The sequence below is a fragment of the Coregonus clupeaformis genome, unplaced genomic scaffold, assembly GCF_020615455.1.
Source record: "Coregonus clupeaformis isolate EN_2021a unplaced genomic scaffold, ASM2061545v1 scaf0151, whole genome shotgun sequence".
NCBI lineage: Eukaryota > Metazoa > Chordata > Actinopteri > Salmoniformes > Salmonidae > Coregonus > Coregonus clupeaformis.
In genome coordinates, this window is record NW_025533606.1 from 119,240 (window position 1) to 146,273 (window position 27,034).

The following is a 27,034-nucleotide window of genomic DNA, read 5'->3' on the forward strand; positions in this document are numbered from 1 at the left end:
TGAATCACCTTCTCCTTTAATTATCCTGTAGGACACAAATTCTTAGACATACGGGTATGGTTAACGAACAATTTTCTCATGTGTTCTGCTAGTGTATTCTCTAGTTCTATGTCTGCCTATTCTGGTCCTGCCAACTGTGGCATTCTGTAAGGTCTTCCAAACACTTTCTCAAAGTGGGATAACCCATCTTTATCTGGGGTTACTCTAAATTTCTTCCCTTCACTTCGTGATAACTCTATAAAATCAATTTCCACTTGCTGGAAGGGGTACTTAGCTGGAGGATACTCACCCTGAGGTGCCCTTTGTCTGCCCTGGTGATTATTTTGAGTACAGATAACACATCTTGAACATTTTTTTTTATATATATATATATTTTGAAATATAGTTAGTAATCCCATATGCAACAAAGTGTTGTCTAATCTGCTCTACCATCCATCCCTCCCGTTGACACATGGCTCTGCCCGTGTGTCAATATTGCAGCATATCTAAACTGTAATTTCGGGAGAATTGGTAAGCTGTCTTTGACCCATATTCCTTCCTTATTTACTGCGCCTTGCTTCACCCATCTGTGAACTTCCTTAATTGGGGCCCTACTGTAGCTCTCTATAAGTAGATCTCTATCTATCGAAACTTCCTTTTTTGACAGCTGACTGGGACCAGAGAAGTGTTTTAACCCTGCTGACAACATTTGATAATACCTCAACTTACTTCTATCCCGTAAAAGTAATCCAAGATTAGTACAATTTACTAGCAACAGGTATCCCTCATTCAGGGAAAGCTCTCTCTCTCTTCTGTTATTTTATGGTTCGAATCATATATATTATTACCAAATTATAAAGTTCTTCACACTTTTCACAGTACTATAAATTACCCTCATCTTGGTAAAATAAACTATCTTAAAGTCCTCCTCTCATACTTTTAGAATTTACCAGTGTGGATGATCAATTCAAACCAGAAAGTCAAAACAGAGTTCAGAGGCAATTGAAATCATTCAACGAACTGTTCCATCCCATAGTATACTAAACATTACCATCATTCTAAATATTTCATAAATGTTACTTAGTGTTCATTAAGTCCTCATGACATTTATTCTAATAAGAAATCATATATATCCTAAACTCAGTCAAAACAGAAAAACTCCATAAAATTCACTGTGTGTGCTCCTTTAAGACTTATCACCTTTGACCTGTTGAAAAACCCCTCAAATCAAAATAACAACCCTTTATAAACATCATACTAGGTGTGTTGTTTATTATTTGAAAAACCCCAATTGAAAAACAACAACCAAAAATAGCCAGGCCCCACTTAATTTGGTAGCTCCCTTTTATGACCTATACACTGCCTAACTCCACTAAACCGCTCCACCTAGCCCTGGGCAACATTCCAATGAGATAAGCGAATCTCTTTCTCCTGGAAGAGAAATTATACATTTTGTTAACCTTCAAATACCATCAGTAATCTAAAGATGGTAAGTACACACAAAACATGATACAGATATCCCCAGTCCTAACTCATCAATAATCGTTTGTATCAATCTAATTCCTCATAACTAATCCATAAAACCACTAAAAATTCCTCGAGTATACAATGATTATGTTTAATTGATTACCCTTCAGATCATATCCTCTTTAAATCTCACAATGATTATTGAACCCCTAAATCTGCTCCATGTGATCTTATCTCAAATGATCCATTATCAATTATTTGATCAACACCATAGGAAAATCTGTCTCCCCTTCTATTGTTCCTGTCGCCCCTGTAAATGTCATATTTCATTCATTAGCCAATACAATCACATACTACGTGTAAGTAAGACATTATATTTTATCCCAGGCATCTATTTAAAAATTGTTTGATATGTTGTCTCCTACTCTTCTCTTAACATAATCCAGAACCATAAATTATTTTTCTTTGTTCTCAATTCAAATAATTGTCACAGCTCTATCGCAATTTCCAGTCACTCCACAAAATCCTCTCTCCTTGCAAAGCACGCCAAACAACCACTACCATGTTGCACAGCCAGCCACGTCATCACTCCCAACTAGCCAGCCCTTTCATCCCAAACACTAAACCCCCTAGTAGCCAAAATAAAACACACTCTCAAACAGCGTTCTGCATTTACCTCTATCATCGGGTTTAAAAACTAACGTAACAACATTAACCATCCTCTATTGCTGTAGTAACGTCATGTTTGGTTCAGTTTATTTATTACGATAGTATGTCCATAATACTTTAGAGAAGTCTGCATGATTATGGTAATGTTCTCTGAGGCTATTACACAATTCAGTTATTTTCCCAACATACTCTCCGGGATCGGCCCATGGCAAAAGTGCCCTCTGGGCATCCCCTGAAACCCACTGCCCTCTAACGGAAGCCCAAACCTTACTATTCCTGTTTTGGGGTGGGTCATTCCTTCTACCGCTCGGACCACGTTCCTCTGTGTTCATGGCCTGTATACATCTAAAGTTGCTGGGGCCCCTTTCATTCCCTGCCAATAGATTAGGTATTACTTTTAACCTGTATATATTTTAATTTCTATATCAGTTCCACGTCGCACTCAGTGCCCTCTCCAATCCGCTTTACTACTCCGGAGTGCTTTCCCGTCATGGCACCCATCCCAGGCCAGTCCCACGGAGCCCAGGTACATATTCATTGTGTTACAGACAGCCTCTTCAGTGGTGGTGGTTGGCAAATCAGCTCTAAAAAGGAACTGCTCCTCAAAGTTATTATCCCAGACGTGTCTGACATAGACCATTATAATTGCATGGTTAGCCACATCGGTGGATTCATCAAGCTGCAGTGCGTAGTGGCCATTTGCACTGATGTGCTCTGATGTCTGTCCTGGATTCTCCTCCTCATGGTGTCATTGGATAGGGATATGGTTTTAAGTTGGTTTGCGGTTGACTCTCCCAAGATTTCAGTGCACGCAGCAGGGAGTATGAGATCCTCTGCGCTGGTGTGGGCTTTTTTGCACTTAGCAATGCGCTGGGCCACAAGGTATGATGCGCGAAGAGCCTTTTCTTGTATGGTGCATAGGTTTTTCAATTCATCTTGTGAGGCCTCCAGATATTGACGTTTTGTTTTTAAAAAGTCAGCTGTCTTATCTTTGTGGCTTGGATGTTTGGTGTCCAGATCCCTTTTCATTCTGGAGGGGTTTCATGCTCTCATTAGCTAACAGCTCGTTGCATAGGACGCACTACGGTCTACACTCCCCCTGCCTGTATTATATGTAAAACCATATTTGATGAAGTCGGGGTGGTATTTTCTCTTCTTGACAGGGACCGGGTTGTCTGCCTTGTTGTTGACATTGGAAGCAGCAGTAGATGAAGAGGGAGCTGCACGTTTTAAAAACTTAAAATGTTTACTCTGACAGCTAGCCTACATGAGTTAAATGACAGCTAACTATCCGACAGTTAACTATCCACATCTGCAATGCCTGCAAAACACATATGCATAGTTAGCTGTCAGTCAAGCTAGCTGTCAGAAGATGATCTGTATTATCTGATTGGATGTACCACATTTAAAATAAAACAATGTTGCAGAATAAAAATGTTATTGGATCAGTGTGTGTGTCAAGAAATCTGTAATTTCATTGGATCAGTGTGTGTGTGGGGCGATAACGTTATTGTATTGGTCAGTGAGTGTGTGCAGCGCAAAAACCCTCTGAGTCAAAACATCTCGCCATTTCACCACTGCGGACGCGTTGCATGTGTAAAGTCAGCAGCAATAAGAAGTGCAGCGCACGCCTGTGTTTAGCGGTAACGTTGTGTAAAGTCAGCAGCGATAAGTGATGCGATGGTATCCTTTCAAAATAAAAGTTTCTGTGTGGCGGTTACCTTTCAAAATAGTGTTATTATTATTATTATTATTATTATTATTATTATTAATATCCAGCAACTTCGCACAGCCATAAAAGAGGAGTGGGACAACATTCCACGGGCCACAATCAACAGCCTAATCAACTCTATGTGAAGGAGATGTGTTGTGCTGCATGAGGCAAATGGTGGTCACACCAGATACTGACTGGTTTTCTCATCCACGCCCCTACTTTTTTTTTTTAAGGTATCTGTGACCAACAGATGCATATCTGTATTCCCAGTCATGTGAAATCCATAGATTAGAGCCTAATGAATTTATTATTGACTGATTTCCTTATATGAACTGTAACTCAGTAAAACTTTGAAAATGTTGCATGTTGCTTTTATATTTTTGTTCAGTGTAGATGGGTTCCTCTTGGTTTTCGGATTGATCCACTAAAGAGCTTTGTGCGTGACAGAAACAGCAGAAGCCATGTTGATTTTCTTCACAAAGTCTAGTGAGGAATACAAGGCTACACGTAATGGTGTGGGAAATAGAGAGGTATGAGGGCAGACTAAGAGTCAAGTGTATTTATCTTTGTGCTGCTGAGTGAATGAATTAAGTTGGTAGAACGTCTCTCTCCTCTGCTGCTGAAACAAAAACAAACTCCCCAAAATCCTGATGCAAATCCTGACAAGTTCCTATGAAGACGGAATAATCTGATCAAACACTTTCCTACAGTGACTCAACCAATTAGAAAGACAAGAGCAACTTCAGAATACCTCCTTCTAATGTTAACTTTCAAAATTCCACAGGCTGTTTATCCGTTTCAAGCTTGAATTAATAGTTGGAGATGTCAGTGTTGATTAGTGTTTGGGGGTTTGGTGGTCCCTGGCTGCCAGAGATAGGGATTTCGATCCATCTCTTATAGCCCTATATTAGTTTTAAAGGGGTCGTTTTCTTAGGGTTTCGAGTCCCCTGGTTAGTCTAGTGAATGCTATGGGTCAAAAGGGGGGATAAATTGTATTTTCCTCTTGGCAGGTCTCCAGTCCTAGTCTCTCATCAGGGTGGCTAATAGAAAGTGATTAATGAACTCTTACCGGTTGGAGTTTATCCCCTATTGACAGATCCATCCCCTATTAACCCTCCTGCGAGGCTCTCGCCTTCAATTCTTCTCTTTCGCCTTTCTCAGCTCTCCGGTTCTCCATCATAGTCGTTCTCACATCTCTCGGATTCCGTCCCTCAGAGGAAAAATCGCAGTGAGGTTTGTGATTGTGTTTCAAAGAGAACAGACCACTCTGATCTATACAGACAGAGCATCTGTCTCTTGTGGCTTCAGCTCATCGGTTTTTCACTCTCTTAGATATTCAGGGGGCAAACAGGGTAACTGTGCAAGTCATCACAGACAAGCTATATCCTTATCCCTTTTGTCACATTTCAGTATGCGTATTCCTTCGTACGTCAATGGAATAGGCCTATAATCTACACAAATATTTCTAGACCAATGACAGAGATGTCTCTCCCTCAAGGTCTACCTAGAATAGGAAAGGTTCCCAACCACCTACAACGTAACCATTATTAACATGGTAATTCAAGTTGCACTAGAAAACACCATTGCTCTTAACAGAGACCATCAACTGACTGGATAATTAGCACATCCAGGCCCTGCAATTCCAGCAAGATGTCTGAATTGAGACTTCAGTGTTAGAGAGTCTCTCGTGGGTGTCGTTTGGAGAGGGTTGAGGGGAATTAGCTTTGTTTATCTCTTGTGTAGCATGTTGCTTTTCCCTGCCTGGAGGGAGCGCAGATGCTTGCATATCAAAGCAATGTGTCAGTAAACAGGCCAGAAGCACAGGGGCAAAACTGAGAGGCAAGAGAGGGGAGCCTTGCAATGTTCCCTCAGGCTGTTTTCACACTGAAAAGTCAAGCGAGTGACGTGTGATGTGTGAGAACACTTAATGTGTTCCCTGATTTGGCCAAGAGATGAATGTGTAACGGGACCAGGCAATGCACTTCAGGGACCCATCCTGCTTGGTTGATTGCCCTGAACACACCAGGTTAGATGTGTTACTGTGTTGTTGCTAATGGTTCTTCTACATGTGTCTCCATTAAGATGGAAAGGGGTTATCTATTATAAATTCAAACCCACAGTGCACCATTCTTACTTGCCCTATATCCTAGGATAGATTCCCAGAGGTCAGCTTAAGGTTAAGAGAGGGTTAATAAAATCTAGTCACGCAGAAAAGATCGAAAGAACACGTTGACTATCTGACCAGAAAAGCAGACATTGATTTCTTCAAATGGCAAATATTTTGACTTTTGTTAGCAAATGCGGAAAATGTTGGCAAATGCTGTGGTGCCGATGATGCAAGAAGAGTATAGCTGATCGATTCACCCTCAGAGGAATCTTGGAACCTCAGGCCAAAACTGTGCTGCCAGTAAAGTTGTATAATTGGCCTGAAACTTTCATCTGACAATAGAGTGTCCATCAGCCAAGAGAGCAGGGTATCACTTCATCAAAGCCCCAGAGATTGGCCTGGTTTATCACATACTGATTGATATATTGTAGTGCACTTATTGAACCCCTATTCACAAAAAAGCAATGTCTTAATTGTGAGAAATTACATGTTACTTCAATTAAAATTGCTTCAGTATGAGATGACAAAATGTACCATTGTAAATTTGCATAACGCGTCTCTGGCAACCAGTAAGTGCCTAGATATGTTAAACAGCTCATATGCAGATTAATAATGTGTTGCTTATAAAGTAAGATGTGATCATTCCATGGTTTGCTTTGATAAACCTTTTTGAGCTTTTTATTCTAAACAATGCTTGGTAACAAATCAAATTGTTTATTTTCTCCTTGTCATCCCCTGAGCGCTCACATGCTGTACCCTACACTCACACTGCACCCTACACTCACACTGCCAGAACATGAATTGTTGCTCCAAAGACACAAGTAGGTTGTATTCGTTCATCTGCGACTCCTGGCTGTTCTAAACTGGAAAACCACCCTTGGGTACGAACTTGTTTTTCCTTCCTTGTTTATCAGTTGGTTTAAGTAGGTTGGCGTTTGCTATCTGATTTCTGGATGCTCACTGTGCAAACTCAGTAGACCTTGCAGCTGTCTAGGCTATAGGAGCAGATCTGGATCAGGGTCTTGTTGTTTGCCACGGTAGGCCTGTTGGCTGACCTGATCTGGCCTCTTGTCCACAGTAAACGTGGCTCCACAGGGCTCCAGTCATTAGGGCTGCTGAAACCTGTGGGCATGTATCGTATGAGGGGATGCTTGACTGAAGATGGCATGCCCCAGCCATGAGGTCAAGGCAGCCTGCTGACATCCTATCTCTACTGGAGGAGAACAATGTGCGCATGGTTTATTACAGATACTTTATACTGTTATTTACTGTAACACCAGTGACATTTGAATTCCCTCTCTAGCCTCAGCTCTTGACGTAGGTAGGCAGAGGTTGGCACTGGCTCAATGCCATTAGGTTGATGATCAGAGATTAATTGTGATGGATGGCAAACAATGTTTTCCTTGTACGCGCTGCACAGATGTGTTTCACTCTGAGGGTTTATAGGATTTTCATCTGAACATCAGATTAGAGAAATGATTTGCATCCCAACTACATAATGGTATTGGTGCCTTTCAGCCAGTATAGTATAGCTGGCTCCCAAGTGGCGCAGCGGTCTGAGGCACTGCATCTCAGTGCTAGAAGCGTCACTACAGACACTGGTTTGATTCCAGGCTGTATCACAATCCGGCCGTGATTGGGCGGCGCACAATTGGGCTGTCATTGTAAATAAGAATGTGTTCTTAACTGACTTGCCTAGTTAAAAAAATCAAAATCAAAAGAATAATGACAGGGCTCGGGAATCCATTTGGATGAAAACATTGATCTGATGTACCATTGGCACACCACACACACACACACACAGGAGGGAGAGATAGAATGCGAGACAGAGAGAGTGGAGGAGTGTCCCATGAGAGACCTGCATTAGGAGAGCATTCTCCCTGCCTGTGAAATACTGTAGACTCCTGGAGAAACATTCCTGCTGTCATGTTCTTGTTTGTGTGTGTGTATTTGTGTCTGAGTGCCTTTGTGTGTGTACTCAGAGAACAGCTTTGAGGTGCATTCACCAAGACCTGCATTAGGAGAGCATTCTCCCTGCCTGTGAAATACTGTAGACTCCTGGAGACACATTCCTGCTGTCATGTTCTTGTTTGTGTGTGTGTATTTGTGTCTGAGTGCCTTTGTGTGTGTACTCAGAGAGAACAGCTTTTCTCAATACCCCCCCCCCCCCCAATGCCTTCTACTCCCCAGACAATGGGAGTGTGTCTGATTGAGAGAGAGAGAGAGAGGGAGAGGGAGAGGGAGAGGGAGAGGGAGAGGGAGAGAGAGAGAGAGAGAGAGAGAGAGAGAGAGAGAGAGAGAGAGAGAGAGAGAGAGAGAGAGAGATGCATTTTGGATAAGATATGGAATAGCCTATCACTATGAGATATATTGTTTTCTGTGCCTTCCCTGATGAGTTCAGAAATCTGAACTTTCATAAAGTATGCATCTAACCATTTCATCTGTGTATTTCGAGAATGTATTGGCCTATAAGACTTTAGTGATTTGTCGTGGAGCCTTCTATATTGCCCCCTCTTAAAAATGCATCATGGAGAGAATGGAACTCTGGTAGCAGAGTGATTGTGTTGCATTGAAATCAAAGTACCTGATCTATCACATCTACTCCACTGCTAACAGTCTAATGGCTGGCAGTAAAAATGGCTTACAGTATTTACATAAAAGATAAAACACAGCTAGACTAAACAGGAAGGTCATGAACTCTTGATAAGAGAAAAGTTAAAAGTGTCCTCCCACCCATAACAACCCAATACCTTTTTGATACATTTTGTTTTTGTTGTGTCACAGCTCCAGTTCAAAAAGCTGCACTACACTGATGCCTATTAGAATAATGCACTACTGGGAACATAGCCTACTAATAATGATGGACCACATACTCTGTTTTGATCTTCATTAACTCTGTTGGAGAAGCCTCTCTTAGAAGCCGTTATATAACAGTTTTAATTATAATACAGTAAATGCGCAAATGTGCTTATATGAAATGAAGTTACCACATGCTTTGCTCAGACTGTACAGGTCTTTAAACCAATCTATCTCAATGTCAACTAACTAATCAGCTAATCAGTCATGTAATCTACTAATCCACCAATCTTTGAATGTATGATTATGTCACTAATGTCACAACATGTAAAGGCCCAACATTACTTACTGTAAGTTTCCCTTTTAGTAGTGAGAAATTAACGTTAGCTCTCCTTCCCCAGGTCGTGCTGTTTAGCATGCTCCAGAGGTTAGCAGTCATTAAAGCTCCGGTGTCTAGGACAGCCTCTCACAGTTTGGATGCTAATCAAGCCCATAATTACTGTACATTTTCAAAAACAGCCCTGGCTCTACATCCTGTTGGTAACAGGAAAGGAAGGAGTTCTGAGAACGTATGTTCATAGCAACGGTATTAGCAGAATTACAGCTCCCAGAGTGTGGATGGAAGAGGACCTGTGTGGCACCACCTAATTGGTCCCTTTCATGATCAATCCGTGCTAATTAGTGAAGTTGAGTTAAATCACAGCTCTGTTGGTTTGACATCAACTTTTATTGAGGCGTGATCTACTCCCCTATTGCTTATTTAAATACTGGCTTGTCTGTTCAGCTTCCCACGAAACTCTGAATCTATTTGGTTGGTTTCCGAGTGCTGATTTTGCCACCGCTTTGAATCCTAGAGTCTGAACGTGCCCAGTGGCTCTGATAGCCATGGATTAGGATGAAACCATACCATTAATGTTATATTTGTGCCTGGGCAGTCCACTGCAGGCCTCGATAACAGTCTCATTTGCCCCCCTGGCACACGAAAGCACAGCGGAAGTGCCAATCAGGCTTATGTCCCAGTCTAATCTTGGCAGAGCGTGATCAAAATCAGTGCCATGCTTTGTTGAATGCTCACCAACCGAAAAGCAAGCATCGAACACAGACAACAACATTGTACACTGTACATTGAAGCAGAACAGCAACAAGGCACAACAGCAATATATGATTTTTTCCCCAAAGCTAATTTTATTCACTAGACTAACTTTTCTTCCTCCATTTTTTTTTTATAACCTCCTTTCACGCACGTTGGCACAGCTGTGGGAGATAGCAGAAATGTTAAATGCCAATCTGGTAGCATTGACAACACACACACAGCACCTAAGTCCACATTGGATTCCATGTTCTGTTGTGTAGCTACATTATTGGTGTTAAGAGAATTTCTATCTCTAATTCAACCTAAGCTTGAATCATTACCAGAGGTTGTAAGGCTCTGGTTTTAATCATAAATGATTCAAGGTCCACAACCAGCAAGAATGATCTGTATTTTTATTCATGGAGAGCTCTGGCGCCAAAACCCATACATACTGTTTTATACCTCTTGACACACAAAGGCACTTTGCTCCGCCCACCTTTAGGAGGCTTTCTTAAACAGTTTCCACCTTCTCCTTCACCCTGGAATGTTTAGTCCCGCCCCCCTCTGTTAGTGGGTTGACACTACATTATAATTCTAACACCGTTTACACATTTATACTGTATTTGGGGTGAAATCCTTTAGTCATTATTCTTAAAATACAAATTAATCTAACAATTGGTCAACTCCTTTATGAAATAACCCAATTGCCCTTTGGAATGTGCAGTGAGGGACAAAGAGTCAGACCTACTGTACATGAACATATAAGACCATTACCGAGACTAAGGTTGTTGCAGTAACCATATTACTGCCACACCGGCAGTCATGAGTCATGACCACAGCAAATTTCTATGTGACCGTTGAGTCATGGTAATCTCCTCTTATGCGCACTGAACATGTGTTGGTAGTACCCAACTCACTAATGATCATCAGGTCGCTAATGGCCTGGTATTCAGGGACTATTGTCCCTCTAAACACTCTGAAAATCACATCAAACACGTCATCAAAACAGTATGTGCTTTTAAAACTCACCTCACTGTGATTGATCAATTTACATTTACATCATTTAGCAGGCGCTCTTAGCCAGAGCGACTTACAAATTTGAAGAAAGAAGTTCAACAACAGGTTGAAACTGAGTGGAAAACATGGTCATTGTGGATGTTGTTTCAAAGCCTTAACACAATGAAACAGACAGTGCTTTCTAAGGTGGTGATTCATTCAAAACACCCATATGCATATTAGAGCTTATGCATACACATAGACCTATATATATGTGCCCAAACACGGAATTAAAATAATGATTGTGCCGTTATACAATACATAGCCTACCACAAATTATGCTTGGCAGATAAACATTTTAAAAAACAATATCTTTGGTATATAATTTGTCTACCCTATATGAAACAAATTCAGGGTTAGCCTACAAATGTGTATTTGATTTTTAATAGCCAAGTAATAGGGTATTTTTTATGTTAATGTCTTACACATTACCTTTAGCTACAGAATTTCCATCTCCTCCCCTCCTTCATTCCTTTCTCCAGGTGCAGAGAGGGGCTGTCAACAGTTTAATGAAATATGTTTAGTTGTTAAAACATGTTACTATCAATGTTCCCGAACAGATTGCACTTGGTTTCCCAAATTAAGCACTGGGTAGCTGCAGGAACAGGGTTGGAGAGCTCATGGCATACAGAGTTTGGGCTGAAAATCACGCCGCGAGTAGCCTACCTGACATGAGTGAAACGAACGGCGGGAAAGTGGCCTCCATTTGCTATTTGAGTGAATACGGAAGACATGTATTTTTTCTCTTGCCCCTGTTCCTGCCTATTTGATAATGGGCCATTCTAACTCTAAACACATTTTACATATTAGTAAAGACAATATTAAATTGAGAATAGTCTGATGGGTGAAAATATGATCACTTGATGAGAAAACAGCGTGTTCAGCCTGAGGCAAGGAACAGAGCGCAAGCTTTTTTTGCGACTTTCTCAAATCGTCAATAGCCTATAGTTGCATCATGCATCACATATATCTTTGGATTTCTAAGGCATTCTAAGGCAGGTTTGTATCATTCACAACTAAAGTTGACAAATAACTCAAAATCTAGCGTATAGGTCCTGTTTCAAATAATCACTTTTATGCTCAACATAGCCACTTCATATGCACGCTCTGGAATGGGAAAAATATCCTTTCTATTTGATTCAGCTAAGTTCAATTATATTATTCTTACTATAAAGTCATGCAACCTAATCATATAATATAAAAGAATGGCACTGGACTTATAAGTACAGTGGGGAGAACAAGTATTTGATACACTGCCGATTTTGCAGGTTTTCCTACTTACAAAGCATGTAGAGGTCTATAAAAGACACCTGTCCACACACTCAATCAAACAGACTCCAACCTCTCCACAATGGCCAAGACCAGAGAGCTGTGTAAGGACATCACGGATAAAATTGTAGACCTGCACAAGGCTGGGATGGGCTACAGGACAATAGACAAGCAGCTTGGTGAGAAGGCAACAACTGTTGGCGCAATTATTAGAAAATGGAAGAAGATCAAGATGACGGTCATTCACCCTCGGTCTGGGGCTCCATGCAATATCTCACCTCGTGGGGCATCAATGATCATGAGGAAGGTGAGGGATCATCTCAGAACTACACGGCAGGACCTGGTAAAATGCAAATTAATTACTTAAAAATCATACAATGTGATTTTCTGGATTTTTGTTTTAGATTCCATCTCTCACAGTTGAGGTGTACCTATGATAAAAATTACAGACCTCTACATGCTTTGTAAGTAGGAAAACCTGCAAAATCGGCAGTGTATCAAATACTTGTTCTCCCCACTGTATATTGTCTCTTAAATGAACAAGCCTACAGCCTATGGCATGGCACATACTTTACATTTTAGTCATTTAGCAGAAGCTCTTATCCAGAGCGACTTACACTTAGTGAATGCATACATGTTTTATTTGTTTTTTTCATACTGGCCCCCCGTGGGAAACAAACCCACATCCCTGCCGGCCAAACCCTCCCCTACCTTGGACGACGCTGGACCAATTGTGCGCCGCCCATGGGTCTCCCGGTCGCGGGCGGCTGCGACAGAGCCTGGACTCGAACCAGGATCTCTAGTGCAGTGCCTTAGACCACTGCGCCACTCGGGAGTGTAGCCATAGCCAGATAACATACAGTAGGCCAACACACATTCTGTTCTTCTGAAATACATTTTCTTCATATCATAATGTTTCTTTAGACCTGCCTAAAATAAATAATGGATTTATTGTGATGGTGTATACAGTGCCTTGCAAAAGTATTCATCCCCCTTGGCGTTTTTCCTATTTTGTTGCATTACAACCTGTAGTTTAAATGGATTTTTATTTGGATTTCATGTAATGGACATACACAAAATAGTCCAAATTGGTGAAGTGAAATGTTTCAGAAAATTCTAAAAGATAAATAACGGAAAAGGTGTGCATGCATATGTATTCACCCCCTTTGCTATGAAGCCCCTAAATAAGATCTGGTGCAACCAATTACCTTCAGAAGTCACATAATTAGTTAAATAAAGTCCACCTGCGTGCAATCTAAGTGTCACATGATCTGTCACATGATTTCAGTATATATATACACCTGTTCTGAAAGGCCCCAGAGTCTGCAACACCACTAAGCAAGGGGCACCACCAAGCAAGCGGCACCATGAAGACCAAGGAGCTCTCCAAACAGGTCAGGGACAAAGTTGTACAGATCAGGGTTGGGTTATAAAAGAATATCTGAAACTTTGAACATCCCACGGAGCACCATTGTCACGCTCTGGCTCCGGGACTGTGTATTTTGAGCCAGGGTGTGTTCATTTGGTTGTGTTTGGTATTGGTTGTGTTGTATTTGGTTGTGTTTCCTTGTTTGGTCGTGTGACTCCCAATCAGTGGTAACGAGTGTCAGCTGTCGGCTCGTTATCTCTGATTGGGAGCCATATTTAAACTGTCAGTGTTCACCTTAGTGTTGTGGGTTTTTGTTCCGTATCAGTCATTGTAACTGAGGACTTCACGATTCGTCATTGTTTGTTGTTTTTGTATTGAGTACTTTAATTAAATAAAGTCATGTTCGTATCGCACGCTGCGCCTTGGTCCACTCGCTTAGTAGACGATCGTGACAGAAAAACCCACCGTACCAGGACCAAGCAGCGTGTCCAGGAGCCAAGGGTCTGGACATGGGAGGAGATTTTGGAAGGTAAAGGGTCTTGGACTTGGGAGGAAATCCTGGATGGGATGGATCGCCGGCCATGGAGTAAAACAGTGGAAAGGCGACTGAGAGAGGAGCAACGGCGTCAGCAGGGCCATCGTCGGAAGGACGAGAGGCAACCCCAAAAAGTTTTTGGGGGGGGGCACATGGCTTGGGCGGCTGGGCAGCAGGAGGCTGCCACAGGGAGACGTGGAGAGAAGGCTACCGGATTACGGGAGCCATTGGCGAGTAGAGGGAGGGAAGTAGTTGAGGCACGGCGTGAAAGACTGAGGTGTGTTACCAGTCCGGTCCGGCCCGTTCCTGATCCCCGGTTAAGGCCAGTGGTGTGTGTTCCCAGTACGTGTGATTCGACCGGCCTGTTCCTACTCCACGCACCAAGCCCACGGTGTGCGTCGCCAGCCCAGCCCGGCCTGTTCCTGCTCCACGCACAAAGCCTACGGTGTGCGTCGCCAGCCCAGCCCGGCCTGTTCCTGCTCCACGCACAAAGCCTACGGTGTGCGTCGCCAGCCCAGCCCGGCCTGTTCCTGCTCCACGCACAAAGCCTACGGTGTGCGTCGCCAGCCCAGCCCGGCCTGTTCCTGCTCCACGCACAAAGCCTACGGTGTGCGTCGTCAGCCCAGCCCGGCCTGTCCCTGCTCCACGCACAAAGCCTACGGTGTGCGTCGCCAGCCCAGCCCGGCCTGTTCCTGCTCCACGCACAAAGCCTACGGTGTGCGTCGCCAGCCCAGCCCGGCCTGTTCCTGCTCCACGCACAAAGCCTACGGTGTGCGTCGTCAGCCCAGCCCGGCCTGTCCCTGCTCCACGCACAAAGCCTACGGTGTGCGTCGCCAGCCCAGCCCGGCCTGTTCCTGCTCCACGCACAAAGCCTACGGTGTGCGCCGCCAGCCCAGCCCGGCCTGTTCCTGCTCCACGCACAAAGCCTACGGTGTGCGTCGCCAGCCCAGCCCGGCCTGTTCCTGCTCCACGCACAAAGCCTACGGTGTGCGTCGCCAGCCCAGCCCGGCCTGTCCCTGCTCCACGCACAAAGCCTACGGTGTGCGTCGCCAGCCCAGCCCGGCCTGTCCCTGCTCTACGCACAAAGCCTACGGTGTGCGTCGTCGGCCTGGTCCAGCCCGTTCCTGCTACTCGCACCAAGCCAAGGGTGCGAGTCGTCAGCCTGGTCCAGCCCGTCCCTGCTCCACGCACTAGGTCCACGGTGTGCGTCGCCGGCCCAACCCGGCCTGTTCTGCCACTCGCACCAAGCCAAGGGTGCGAGTCGTCAGCCGAAGGCTAGAGTGATTCAGCCCATTCCTGCTACTCGCACCAAACCAAGGTGCGAGTCGTCAGCTGGATTCAGCCCATTCCTGCTACTCGCACCAAGCCAGGGATGCGAGTCTTCAGCCTGGAGAGGCCTGTTCCGGCTCCACGCACCATGCAAAGGGTGCGTATCGTCTGCCAGGTCCGGTCCATTCCTGCCTCACGCGCAAGCCAGGGGTGCGCGTCGGCAGTCCTGATCCAGCTAACTGGGTCAGATCGGACTGGGGGGCACTACGGGGGATTGTAGTAGGGTGGTGGTCAAGCCCGAGCCGGAGCCGCCTCCGAGGAGCAACACCCACCCAGCCCTCCCCTATTTGGGGTGTAGGCGCGGTCGGAGTCCGCGCCTTTAGGGGGGGGTACTGTCACGCTCTGGCTCCGGGACTGTGTATTTTGAGCCAGGGTGTGTTCATTTGGTTGTGTTTGGTATTGGTTGTGTTGTATTTGGTTGTGTTTCCTTGTTTGGTCGTGTGACTCCCAATCAGTGGTAACGAGTGTCAGCTGTCGGCTCGTTATCTCTGATTGGGAGCCATATTTAAACTGTCAGTGTTCACCTTAGTGTTGTGGGTTTTTGTTCCGTATCAGTCATTGTAACTGAGGACTTCACGATTCGTCATTGTTTGTTGTTTTTGTATTGAGTACTTTAATTAAATAAAGTCATGTTCGTATCGCACGCTGCGCCTTGGTCCACTCGCTTAGTAGACGATCGTGACAACCATTAAATCCATTATTTAAAAAAATGGAAAGAATATGGCACCACCAAAACTCACGGACTAGGCTAGGAGGGAATTAATCAGAGAGACAACAAAGAGACCAAAGATAACCCTGAAGGAGCTGCAAAGCTTCACAGCGGAGATTGGAGTATCTGTCCATGGGACCACTTTAAGCCGTACACTCCACAGAGCTGGGCTTTACGGAAGAGTGGCCAGAAAGAAGCCATTGCTTGAAGAAAAATATAAGCAACCACGTTTGGTGTTCGCCAAAAGGCATGTGGGAGACTCCTCAAATATATGGAAGCATGTACTCTGGTCAGATGAGACTAAAATTGAGCTTTTTGGCCATCAAGGAAAACGCTATGTCTGGCTCAAACCCAACACCTCTCACCCCCACAAGAACACTATCCCCACAGTGAACCATGGTGGTGGCAGCATCATGCTGTGGGGATGTTTTTCATCGGCAGGGACTGGGAAACTGGTCAGAATTGAAGGAATGATGGATGGTGCTAAATACAGGGAAATTATTGAGAGAAACCTGTTTCAGTCTTCCAGAGATTTGAGATTGGGACGGAAGTTCACCTTCCAGTAGGACAATGATCCTAAGCATACTGCTAAAGCAACACTGGAGTGGTTTAAGGGGAAACATTTAAATGTCTTGGAATGGCCTAGTCAAAGCCCAGACCTCAATCCAATTGAGAATCTGTGGTATGACTTAAAGATTGCTGTACACCAGCGGAACCCATCCAACTTGAAGGAGCTGGAGCAGTTTTGCCTTGAAGAATGGGCAAAAATCCCAGTGGCTAGATGTGCCAATCTTATAGAGACATACCCCAAGAGACTTGCAGCTGTAATTGCTGCAAAAGGTGGCTCTACAAAGTATTGACTTTGGGGGGGTGAATAGTTATGCACGCTCAAGTTTTCTGTTTTTTTGTCTTATTTCTTGTTTGTTTCACAATAAAATATAATTTGCATCTTCAAAGTGGTAGGCATGTTGTGTAAATCAAATGATACAAACCCCCCAAAAATCCATTTTAATTCCAGGTTGTAAGGCAACAAAATAGGAAAAATGCCAAGGGGGGTGAATACTTTTTCAAGCCACTGTATTCAAGCTTCCTGACATCCAGGACCTATATACTAAGCGGTGTCAGAGGATGGCCCAAAAAATTGTCAAAGACTCCAGTCACCCAAATCATAGACTGTTCTCTCTGCTACCGCACTGCAAGCCGTACCGGAGCGCCAAGTCTAGGACCAAAAGGCTCCTTAACAGCTTCTACCCCCAAGCCGCAAGACTACTGAACAATTAATTAAATGTCCACCCGGACTATTTACATTGCGCTGCTACTCACTGTTTATTATCTATGCATACTCACTTTATTACCTAGACTAACCTGTACCCCCGCACATTGACTCGGTACCGGTACCCCCTGTATAAAGGTGATATATATAATATATAGCCTCATTATTGTTATGATATTTTCTTGTGTTATGTTTTTTATTTGACCCCTTTTTCTCCCCAATTTTGTGGTATCCAATTGGTAGTTACAGTCTTGTCCCATCGCTGCAACTCCCGTAAAGGACTCGGGAGAGGCGAAGGTCGAGAGCCGTGCGTCCTCCGAAACACAACCCAGCCGAGCCGCACTGATTCTTGACACAATGCCCACTTAACCCGGAAGCCAGCCACACCAATGTGTCGGAGGAAACACCGTACACCCGGCTACCGTGTCAGCGTGCACTGCGCCCGGCCTGCCACAGGAGTCGCTAGTGCGCGATGGGACAAGAATACCCCTGCCGGCCAAACCCTCCCCTAACCTGGACGACGCTGGGCCAATTGTGCGCCGCTCCATTGGTCTCCCAGTCGCGGCCGGCTGCGACAGAGCCTGGACTCGAACCAGGATCTCTAGTGGCACATCTAGCACTGCGATGCAGTGCCTTAGACCACTGTGCCACTCGGGAGGCCCTTGTGTTACTTTTTGATTTGATTAGATTTTTTTACTTTAGTTGATTTAGTAAATATTTTCTTAACTCTATTTCTTGAAATGTATTGTTGGTTAAGGGCTTGTATGTAAGCATTTCACGGTAAGGTCTACACCTGTTGTATTCGGTGCATGTGACAAATACATTTTGATTTGATTTTGATTTGAATTGATTTATTAGACTTTTTTCAATGTAGATATTACAAAGGCGCGCATCAGCGGCTTGTATGTGGCTTGTATGCGTGGAGGCCTGGAGATGCTAAACGGGTTTATGTTAATTAACGGTCAAATGCCGTGAGACCCGCAGGCTTTTGCATGACAATAACCGGCTGACAAAATATAATGACCGCCACAGCCCTATCTGAGACTAATCATTTATTTTAATAGTGCAACTTCTAGATAGGCCAACAATAGAGATAGGATCAAATGCAGAAAGGTTTTCTTCTGGGTGGGAGAAACAGAGGCAGTTAGAGCTGGCGTGTTAACTCTGACAGCCCTGTGTTGTCTTCTAATTAGACGCACGGCTGAGCAAAGGGAGGAGAGGGAGGAGAGAAAGGCAGGGAATGAAAAACAACAGCCTTTCTTCCTTCCTTCACCTGATTTTATTTTCCACTCTGCATAGCACTGAAAAAGTGGAGCAATTAGATGTGCACACATTGCTTTTTATTTATTTGTGTGAAAAGCCTTCCGGGGAGACTTTGGATGTATTTGTTTTTTATTGTTTCACCCATGACAATACTGTATGTGTGTGATGGTGAGATTGAATTACATTTTTTTCAGGTGAAGTGGTTACAGTGGATTTAGCATTGAGCTTTCCCAAGGCGATCTGCTTTGTTTGCAGTGGAGACTCAAAGTGTGTGGTCTTGGAACGCAGATGCAAGAACTAATAATTCCCTGTGATGCAGATTACAATGTTATATTGGGAAATAAATTGCTGGAAAACATCTGGCAGAGCAAATTGCAAATTAAGCACAAAAAATTGATTTTAATGAAATGTTTTTGAAAGGCTTGTATAATATAATTTCCCAATGCATTTGGTTATCAATGGACCCAATCAGCATTGAAGCCTCTGGAATACACCACTCATACTAATTGAACTTTTATGAGATGCTTAAAGAGTGATTTACAAGGCTTGTATTTGGTAGCATGAGTCAGATCAGTTGAACCGTAGTCACCGTTACTTTCCCCCCATTGTACCTTATGGCTGTCCTTGCCAAAGTGCCACCATCGCTGATGACAAATGAACAGTCTGTCCCTAATCACCACCATTTTAGGTCCATTATGGAATGGCCACTCATCTACGGGTTGGCAAGACGACTCCACTGAGTCACCATGCCAGAGGATTGGCAGTTTGTCTTATGGAATGTCACTGGTTACACTGTCTTGAAAGAAAGGTGGCCAACTTCTCAGTCGCACATTAACCCAGCAGTCATTACCTAATAATTACATAGTGCAAGACGAGAACAATGTCATACTGTAACACTCATCTCTTGAAAACTTTTTAAGAAGTACATGACTTTACTTTGTGAGTTTATCATACAGTGTGTACAAATGTACGGTGGAAAACGATAGAGTTGGAATGATGCGAGAGAAAGTTGTTCCACATCTTTATTTGGGTTCTAGATTGGATGTAATTACCCTCTCCAGCAGCACCCAATTACAGTTTCCTTATCGTGGCATCTTGAGATAGCAATTTCCTTCTTGAGGGGTCTCCAAGTCAATAAGCACCATTGTCACCTCAACCTCGGGCGAGAATGAGAGCCGGTAATTATGGTGACATACCCCCATCTCATTCAGGGACACGTGTTAGTGCTTAACACCTCTTAACTTAATTCCCATAACATATGGAGCAGTGCGCTGATAAAACTCTGTCTGACATTGGCAAACAGCAAATCGCTCCAGGACCTATAATAATAGATTTGACAGCACACTAATTTCACTCTGAGAGGGTGTATATTGACAGCTTAGTATTAACCCAGTTGCACCGTCCTGTCCTGGATAGTTGTGTTGAACCAGACATAACAGGAGATGGAAAAGTAGAGCCGAGCACCATTTCTCCACTTTCAAATCCTGGAACTCACAACAAAGAGAATAGGAAAGAAAGTCGTCAATGAACTAGACTGTGTATATTTCCTGGGCTGCCTGAGGAGAATCAATAGTTTCCCGTGGTTCTAAACATCCTTAGACATAAGAGTGAGTAAAATACAGCTAACATTATCGCAAGCCTTTGACTCTCTTCCCTGGCTTTATTGAAATGTTCCCTTCTTGAGTCTTTATTTGTCTTTATTTATTCTCTCAACCAGCTTCATGAGGAATGCTTTTCCAACAGTCTTGAAGGAGTTCCCACATATGCTGAGCACTTGTTGGCAGCTTTTCCTTCACTCTGCGGTCCAACTCATCCCAAACCATCTCAATTGGGTTGAGGTCGGGTGATTGTGGAGGCCAGGTCATCTGATGCAGCACTCCATCACTCTCCTTGGTCAAATAGCCCTTACACAGCCTGGAGGTGTGTTTTGGGTCATTGTCCTGTTGAAAAACAAATGATAGTCCCACTAAGCGCAAACCAGATGGGATGGCGTATCAGTCAATAACACAATAGAAAATCTATATACAGTGTGTGCAAATGTAGTAAGTTATGGAGGTAGGGCAATAAATAGGCCATAGTGCAAGATAATTACAATTATAATTTAGTATTGACACTGGAGTGATAGATGTGCAGAAGATGATGTGCAAATAGAGATACTGGGGTGCAAATGAGCAAAATAAATAACAATGTAAATAACAATATGGGGATGAGGTAGTTGGGTGGGCTAATTACAGATGGGCTGTGTACAGGTGCAGTGATCGGTAAGCTGCTCTGACAACTGACGCTTAAAGATAGTGAGGAAGATAAGTGTCTCCAGCTTCAGAGATTTTTGCAGTTTGTTCCAGTCATTTGCAGCAGAGAACTGGAAGGAATGGCGACCAAAGGAGGTGTTGGCTTTGGGGATGACCAGTGAGATATACCTGCTGGAACGCATACTACGGGTGGGTGTTGCTATGGTGACCAATGAGCTAAGATAAGGCGGGATTTGCCTAGAAGGGGATTTATAGATGACCTGGAGCCAGTGGGTTTGGCGACGAATATGTAGTGAGGGCCAGCCAACGAGAGCATACAGGTCACAATGGTGGGTAGTATATGGGGCTTTGGTGACAAAACGGATGGCACTGTGATAGACTACATCCAATTTGCTGAGTAAAGTGTTGGAAGCTATTTTGTAAATGACATCGCCGAAGTCAAGGATCGGTAGGATAGTCAGTTTTACGAGGGCATGTTTAGCAGCATGAGTGAAGGAGGCTTTGTTGCGAAATAGGAAGCCGATTCTAGATTTAACTTTGGATTGGAGATGCTTAGTGTGAGTCTGGAAGGAGAGTTTACAGTCTAACCAGACACCTAGGTATTTGTAGTTGTCCACATATTCTATGTCAGAGCCGCCGAGAGTAGTGATTCTAGTCGGGCAGGCAGGTGCAAGCAGCGTTCGATTGAAGAGAGCAGTTGGAGGCCACAGAAGGAGTGTTGTATGACATTGAAGCTCGTTTGGAGGTTTGTTAACACAGTGTTTAATGAAGGGCCAGATGTATACAAAATGGTGTCGTCTGCGTAGAGGTGGATCTGAGAGTCACCAGCAGCAAGAGCGACATCATTGATATACACAGAGAATAGAGTCGGCCCGAGAATTGAACCCTGTGGCACCCCCATAGAGACTGCCAGAGGTCCAGACAACAGGCCCTCCGATTTGACACATTAAACTCTATCTGAGAAGTAGTTGGTGAACCAGGCGAGGCAGTCATTTGAGAAACCAAGGCTATTTAGTCTGCCAATAAGAATGCAGTGATTGACAGAGTCAAAAGCCTTGGCCAGGTCAATGAAGACGGCTGCACAGTACTGTCTTTTATCGATCGTGGTTATTATATCGTTTAGGACCTTGAGCGTGGCTGAGGTACACCCATGACCAGCTCGGAAACCAGATTGCATAGCGGAGAAACAGTGGGATTCTAAATGGTCGGTGATCTGTTTGTTAACTTGGATTTAAAATACTTTCGAAAGGCAGGGCAGGATGGATATAGGTCTGTAACAGTTTGGATCTAGAGTGTCACCCCCTTTGAAGAGGGGGATGACCGCGGCAGCTTTCCAATCTCTGGGGATCTCAGACGATACGAAAGAGAGGTTGAACAAGCTGGTGATAGGGGTTGCGACAATTTCGGCGGCTAATTTTAGAAAGAAAGGGTCCAGATTGTCTAGCCCAGCTGATTTGTCTGGGTCCAGATTGTGCAGCTCTTTCAGAACATCAGCTATCTGAATTTGGGTGAAGGAGATGCGGGGGGGGCATGGGCAAGTTGCAGCGGAGGGTGCAGAGCTGGTGGACGTGGTAGGGGTAGCCAGGTGGAAAGCATGGCCAGCTGTAGCAAAATGCTTGTTGACATTTTTGATTATCGCAGATTTATCGCTAGTGACAGTGTTTCCTAGCCTCAGTGCAGTGGCATAACTCCACTGTTTCAATGGGCAACACGTTGGCCATTCATTTCTATCAGATTTATCACTGTGAAGAGATCTTCACATCTTGATTTCTGACGTACTTCTATGGCTCAAGAGCACAACCATCAAAATCTCATTAATTATTATTGGTCAATTAAATATATAGGTTTATTAATCATTCATTATTTATTATGTTTTTAACCTCTATATCATCACACAACTGATTGGTTGGTGTTGCCATGCGACTGTTGATAGAAATATGAGTTATTTTGTCTAATCATTTATGAGATTGGGCTGTGTCCTGAACGGAGCATTCCACCGCTGATGCTGTGTGATCTCTCTCTCTTACAGAACGGCGAGGCTTCTCTCTTCGAGGTGAACATCCGTTACGTCGGTGGGCTGCTCTCTGCGTATTACCTGACGGGAGAGGAGGTAAGATTCATCAATGTCTATTATACCCCTCAATACAGGAAGAACCTGTCTCTTCCTTTATTGAGATTTGGCCCTGCGGTTTGAATGATAGAGTTGTGTGAAATAGTGTTGTTAAGTCATAAAACACACACACACACACACACACACACACACACACACACAAACAGAAACAGGAAATCTCATCACATAGACTGTATAAAACATTTCTCAGCTCATATAAGTCCCACATGCCCTTTTCCCAGCATGACCACATTACTTTCACAAACATACAGCGCAGGCACACATCTGCACGTGACCCTCTACATTATCAATCTATTACCAATGTAATATGAACAGATTGGAGGTCAAGCGTGCTATAGAAAATAGCATCTGCATAAGCATGGTACATGGCATGATGCTCTAGTCTGCTCAGATGAAGTGGGGACAATCCATGCTGATGCCAAATTAATGGAAAACGAATCCAATGACATATGAGCGCTTGAGTCGGCTTAATGGACATTGATTTGGAGGCTGAGTGAGTCAGGGAGAGAAAGCTCAGCATTTCTCTTCGGCGGAATGTTGGTGAAATATGAATATATGTGGAAAAGAACAGTGTGTAAAATCTATATTGTCACATTATATCACCACACAGCCCACATAGCACTAAGCTCAGTTTAGATTTTTGGTATGGATGCCTGTTGCTTGAGCTTCAATTAATTCACACACAACTGTCATCATTGGTTATACCCATTGCAATTATTAATGGTTTTACTTCTTATAGTAAATTGCTCTTTGAAAGAGCATACAGTGGAAATGTTCATATTAATCCAAAGTTGGCAAACAAATTGTCTGTTTGCCCAGGAAGCGTTCCTCATATCTTCCCTAATTTTTCTCATGTTTGGAGGTGAGGGGGATAGAATCTGGAGTTCCCACATATGCTGAGCACTTGTTGGCTGATTTTCCTTCACTCTGCCATCCGACTCATCCCAAACCATCTCAATTGGGTTGAGGTCGGGGGATTGTGGAGGCCAGGTCATCTGATGCAGCACTCCATCACTATCCTTCTTGGTAAAATAGCACTTACACAGCCTGGAGGTGTTTTGGGTCATTATCCTGTTGAAAAACAAATGATAGTCCCACTTAGCCCAAACCAGATGGGATAGCGTATCGCTGCAGAATGCTGTGGTAGCCATGCTGGTTAAGAGTGCCTTGAATTCTAAATATATCACAGACAGTATCACCAGCAAAGCACCCCCACACCATCACACCTCCTCCTCCATGCTTTACGGTGGGAACTACACATGGGGAAATCATCCGTTCACCTACTCTGCGTCTCACAAAGACATGGAGGTTGGAACCAAAAATCTCCAATTTGGACTCCAGACCAAAGGACAAATTTCCACCGGTCTAATGTCCATTGCTCCTGTTTCTTGGCCCAATCAAGTCTCTTCTTCCTATTGGTGTTCTTTTGTAGTCGTTTCTTTGCAGCAATTCTTGGCCTGATTCACACAGTCCCCTCTGAACAGTTGATGTTGAGATGTGTCTGTTACTTGAACTCTGTGAATCATTTATTTGGGCTGCAATTTCTGAGGCTGGTAACTCCAGTGAACATATCCTCTGCAGCAGAGGTAACTCTGGATCTTCCATTCCTGTGGCGGTCCTCATGAGAGACAGTTTCATCATAGCGCTTGATGGTTTTTGCGACTGCACTTGAAGAAACTTAAAGTTCTTGAAATATTCTGTATTGACTGACCTTCATGTCTTAAAGTAATGATGGACTGTCGTTTCTCTTTACTTATTTGAGCTGTTCTTGCCATAATATAGACTTGGTCTTTTACCAAGTAGGGCTATCTTCTGTATATGTGTTATTTCATAGTTTTTATGTCTTCACTATTATTCTACAATGTAAAAAATAGTAAAAATAAAGAAAACCCCTCAATGAGTAGGTGTGTCCAAATTTTTTGACTGGTAGTGTACATATTAGGACATACTGTACAAGGTAACTGCCAATCAGTGGAGGCTCCTCAGAGGAGGAAGGGGAGGACCATCCTCCAACCTATTAGAGCTCTTGTAGCATGAACTGACATGTTGTCCACCCAATGAAAGGATCAGATAATTAATCTTGTACTGAAAGCATAAGATACAGCTAGCTAGCACTGCAGTGCATAAAATGTGGTGAATAGTTGACTCAAAGAGAGAGAAAGACAATAGTTGAACAGCTTTTAACAAATTAATTTCTTCCAAAATGAAGGAGAAGCAAGAGTGCAATTTCATCATTTTTGTTCACTTTCAGTTACACTTACTTAGCTAGCAAATGCAGCTAGCTAGCTTAGCCTACTCAAACACCCTGCTCAAACAGAGGGATGCTATGTTAGCTATCTGGCTACGACTATCCAACACAACACTGGAACTCTTCCAAGTCAAGGTAAGCTTTTGGTTTTACTAATTTATTGCCACCGGGGCCCGCCGGTGTAACTGCTAGACTGCAACGTTACTGCATGATTGTAGCGGGTTTACCAACGTGTTAATTCTATTAGCTATGTTGACTATGATGTTACTTTAGCTATTTTTTGTATTATTTTTGATTGAACCTTTATTTAACTAGGCAAGTCAGTTAAGAACAAATTCTTATTTACAATGACGGCCTACCCCGGCCAAACCCGGACGACACTGGGCGCCGCCCTATGGGATTGTGATACAGCCTGGAATCTAATCAGGGTCTGTAGTGACGCCTTTAGCACAGAGATGCAATGCCTTAGACCTCTGCGCCACTCGGGAGCCCAACCGTCTAATATGGTGACAACGATGTAGGCTGCGTGTAGCGGTTATGATATGGTTTGGTTTGGAAAGGTTTTTTCGCCTGGTCACAAACAGCTGATGTGTTGTGCATTCACGTCCATAAACGATGAAGGGAAAAGATGAGAGGAGGAGAGCGCATAGATGCGAGAAGGAATACAATGTGGCTTTTATGAAAGTTAACTGTGTTTACGTGTGATCAGGGGTATATTCATTCCTCCGATTCTGTTGAAAAACATTTCTTAAACGGAACAAAACGGGGATAAACATACCTGAATTTGTCCAATAGAAACTCTCGTTTGCAACTGTTGGACTAATGATTACACCCTATATCATCTAGATGCAGGCAAAATTGTGCAAGGCGGTATTGAATGTGTCACTGTCTGTCCATTTGTCACTGTCTGTCACCTCAACTTTTTCTCTCGACCTGTGTGCACCTACGTTGTAAACTTTCATTCATAGGCTAGGTTGTAGCAACCTCATGATGGGTATAGGGAACATTTGAGTATCATGTAATAGCCTAAACCTATCACCGTTGCATTGAACTGGGCGAATGGAATATAAATGACAGTAATCTAATATGCTGTAATAGAAATAAGGCCATGCTCCTACAAAAAAAAAATGTCCTCCCTCATCTTAAACGGCACTGACCGCCACTGCTGCCAATACAAAGGAAACACCAACATAAAGTGTCTTAATAGGGTTTTGGGCCACCATGAGCCAGAACAGCTTCAATGCACCTTGGCAACATCAATTTCTACAAGTGTCTGGAACTCTATTGGAGGGATGCGACACCATTCTTCCACAAGAAATTCTATCTGCTAAATGACTAAAATGTAAATGTAAATAATTTGGTGTTTTGTTGATGGTGGTGGAAAGCACTGTCTCAGGCGCCGCTCCAGAATCTCTCATAAGTGTTCAATTGTGTTGAGATCTGGTGACTGAGATGGCCATGGCATATGGTTTACATCATTTTCAGGATCATCAAACCATTCAGTGGCCACTCGTGCCCTGTGGATGGGGGCATTGTCATCCATAGCCATGCAAGCCATGGTAGCCAAAATAATGGGCAAAATAATGGCCAGCCAAGCATTTTTATACATGATGACACTTATTAACTCAGGAAACATACCTGTGTGGAAGCATCTGCGTTCAATATACTTTGTATCCCTCATTAACTCGTGTTTCCATTATTTGGGCAGTTACCTGTACATGCTACGTCATGTAATATGATGTCCTAATATGGACATCATACAGTGGAGTGAAGTACAGAAGTTTGTTCTCCCTCTC

General features: G+C 43.6%; 1 protein-coding gene across 1 annotated transcript in view; it reads left to right on the forward strand.

The window, feature by feature from the left end:
- The window catches only part of LOC121557224 (mannosyl-oligosaccharide 1,2-alpha-mannosidase IC), a 144,115-nt gene that overhangs the window by 43,407 nt on the left and 73,674 nt on the right, over window positions 1-27,034 (forward strand). Inside the window, 1 exon segment of the mRNA XM_045213769.1 lies at window positions 22,889-22,969. Within this exon segment, the coding sequence (XP_045069704.1) occupies window positions 22,889-22,969 (81 nt within the window).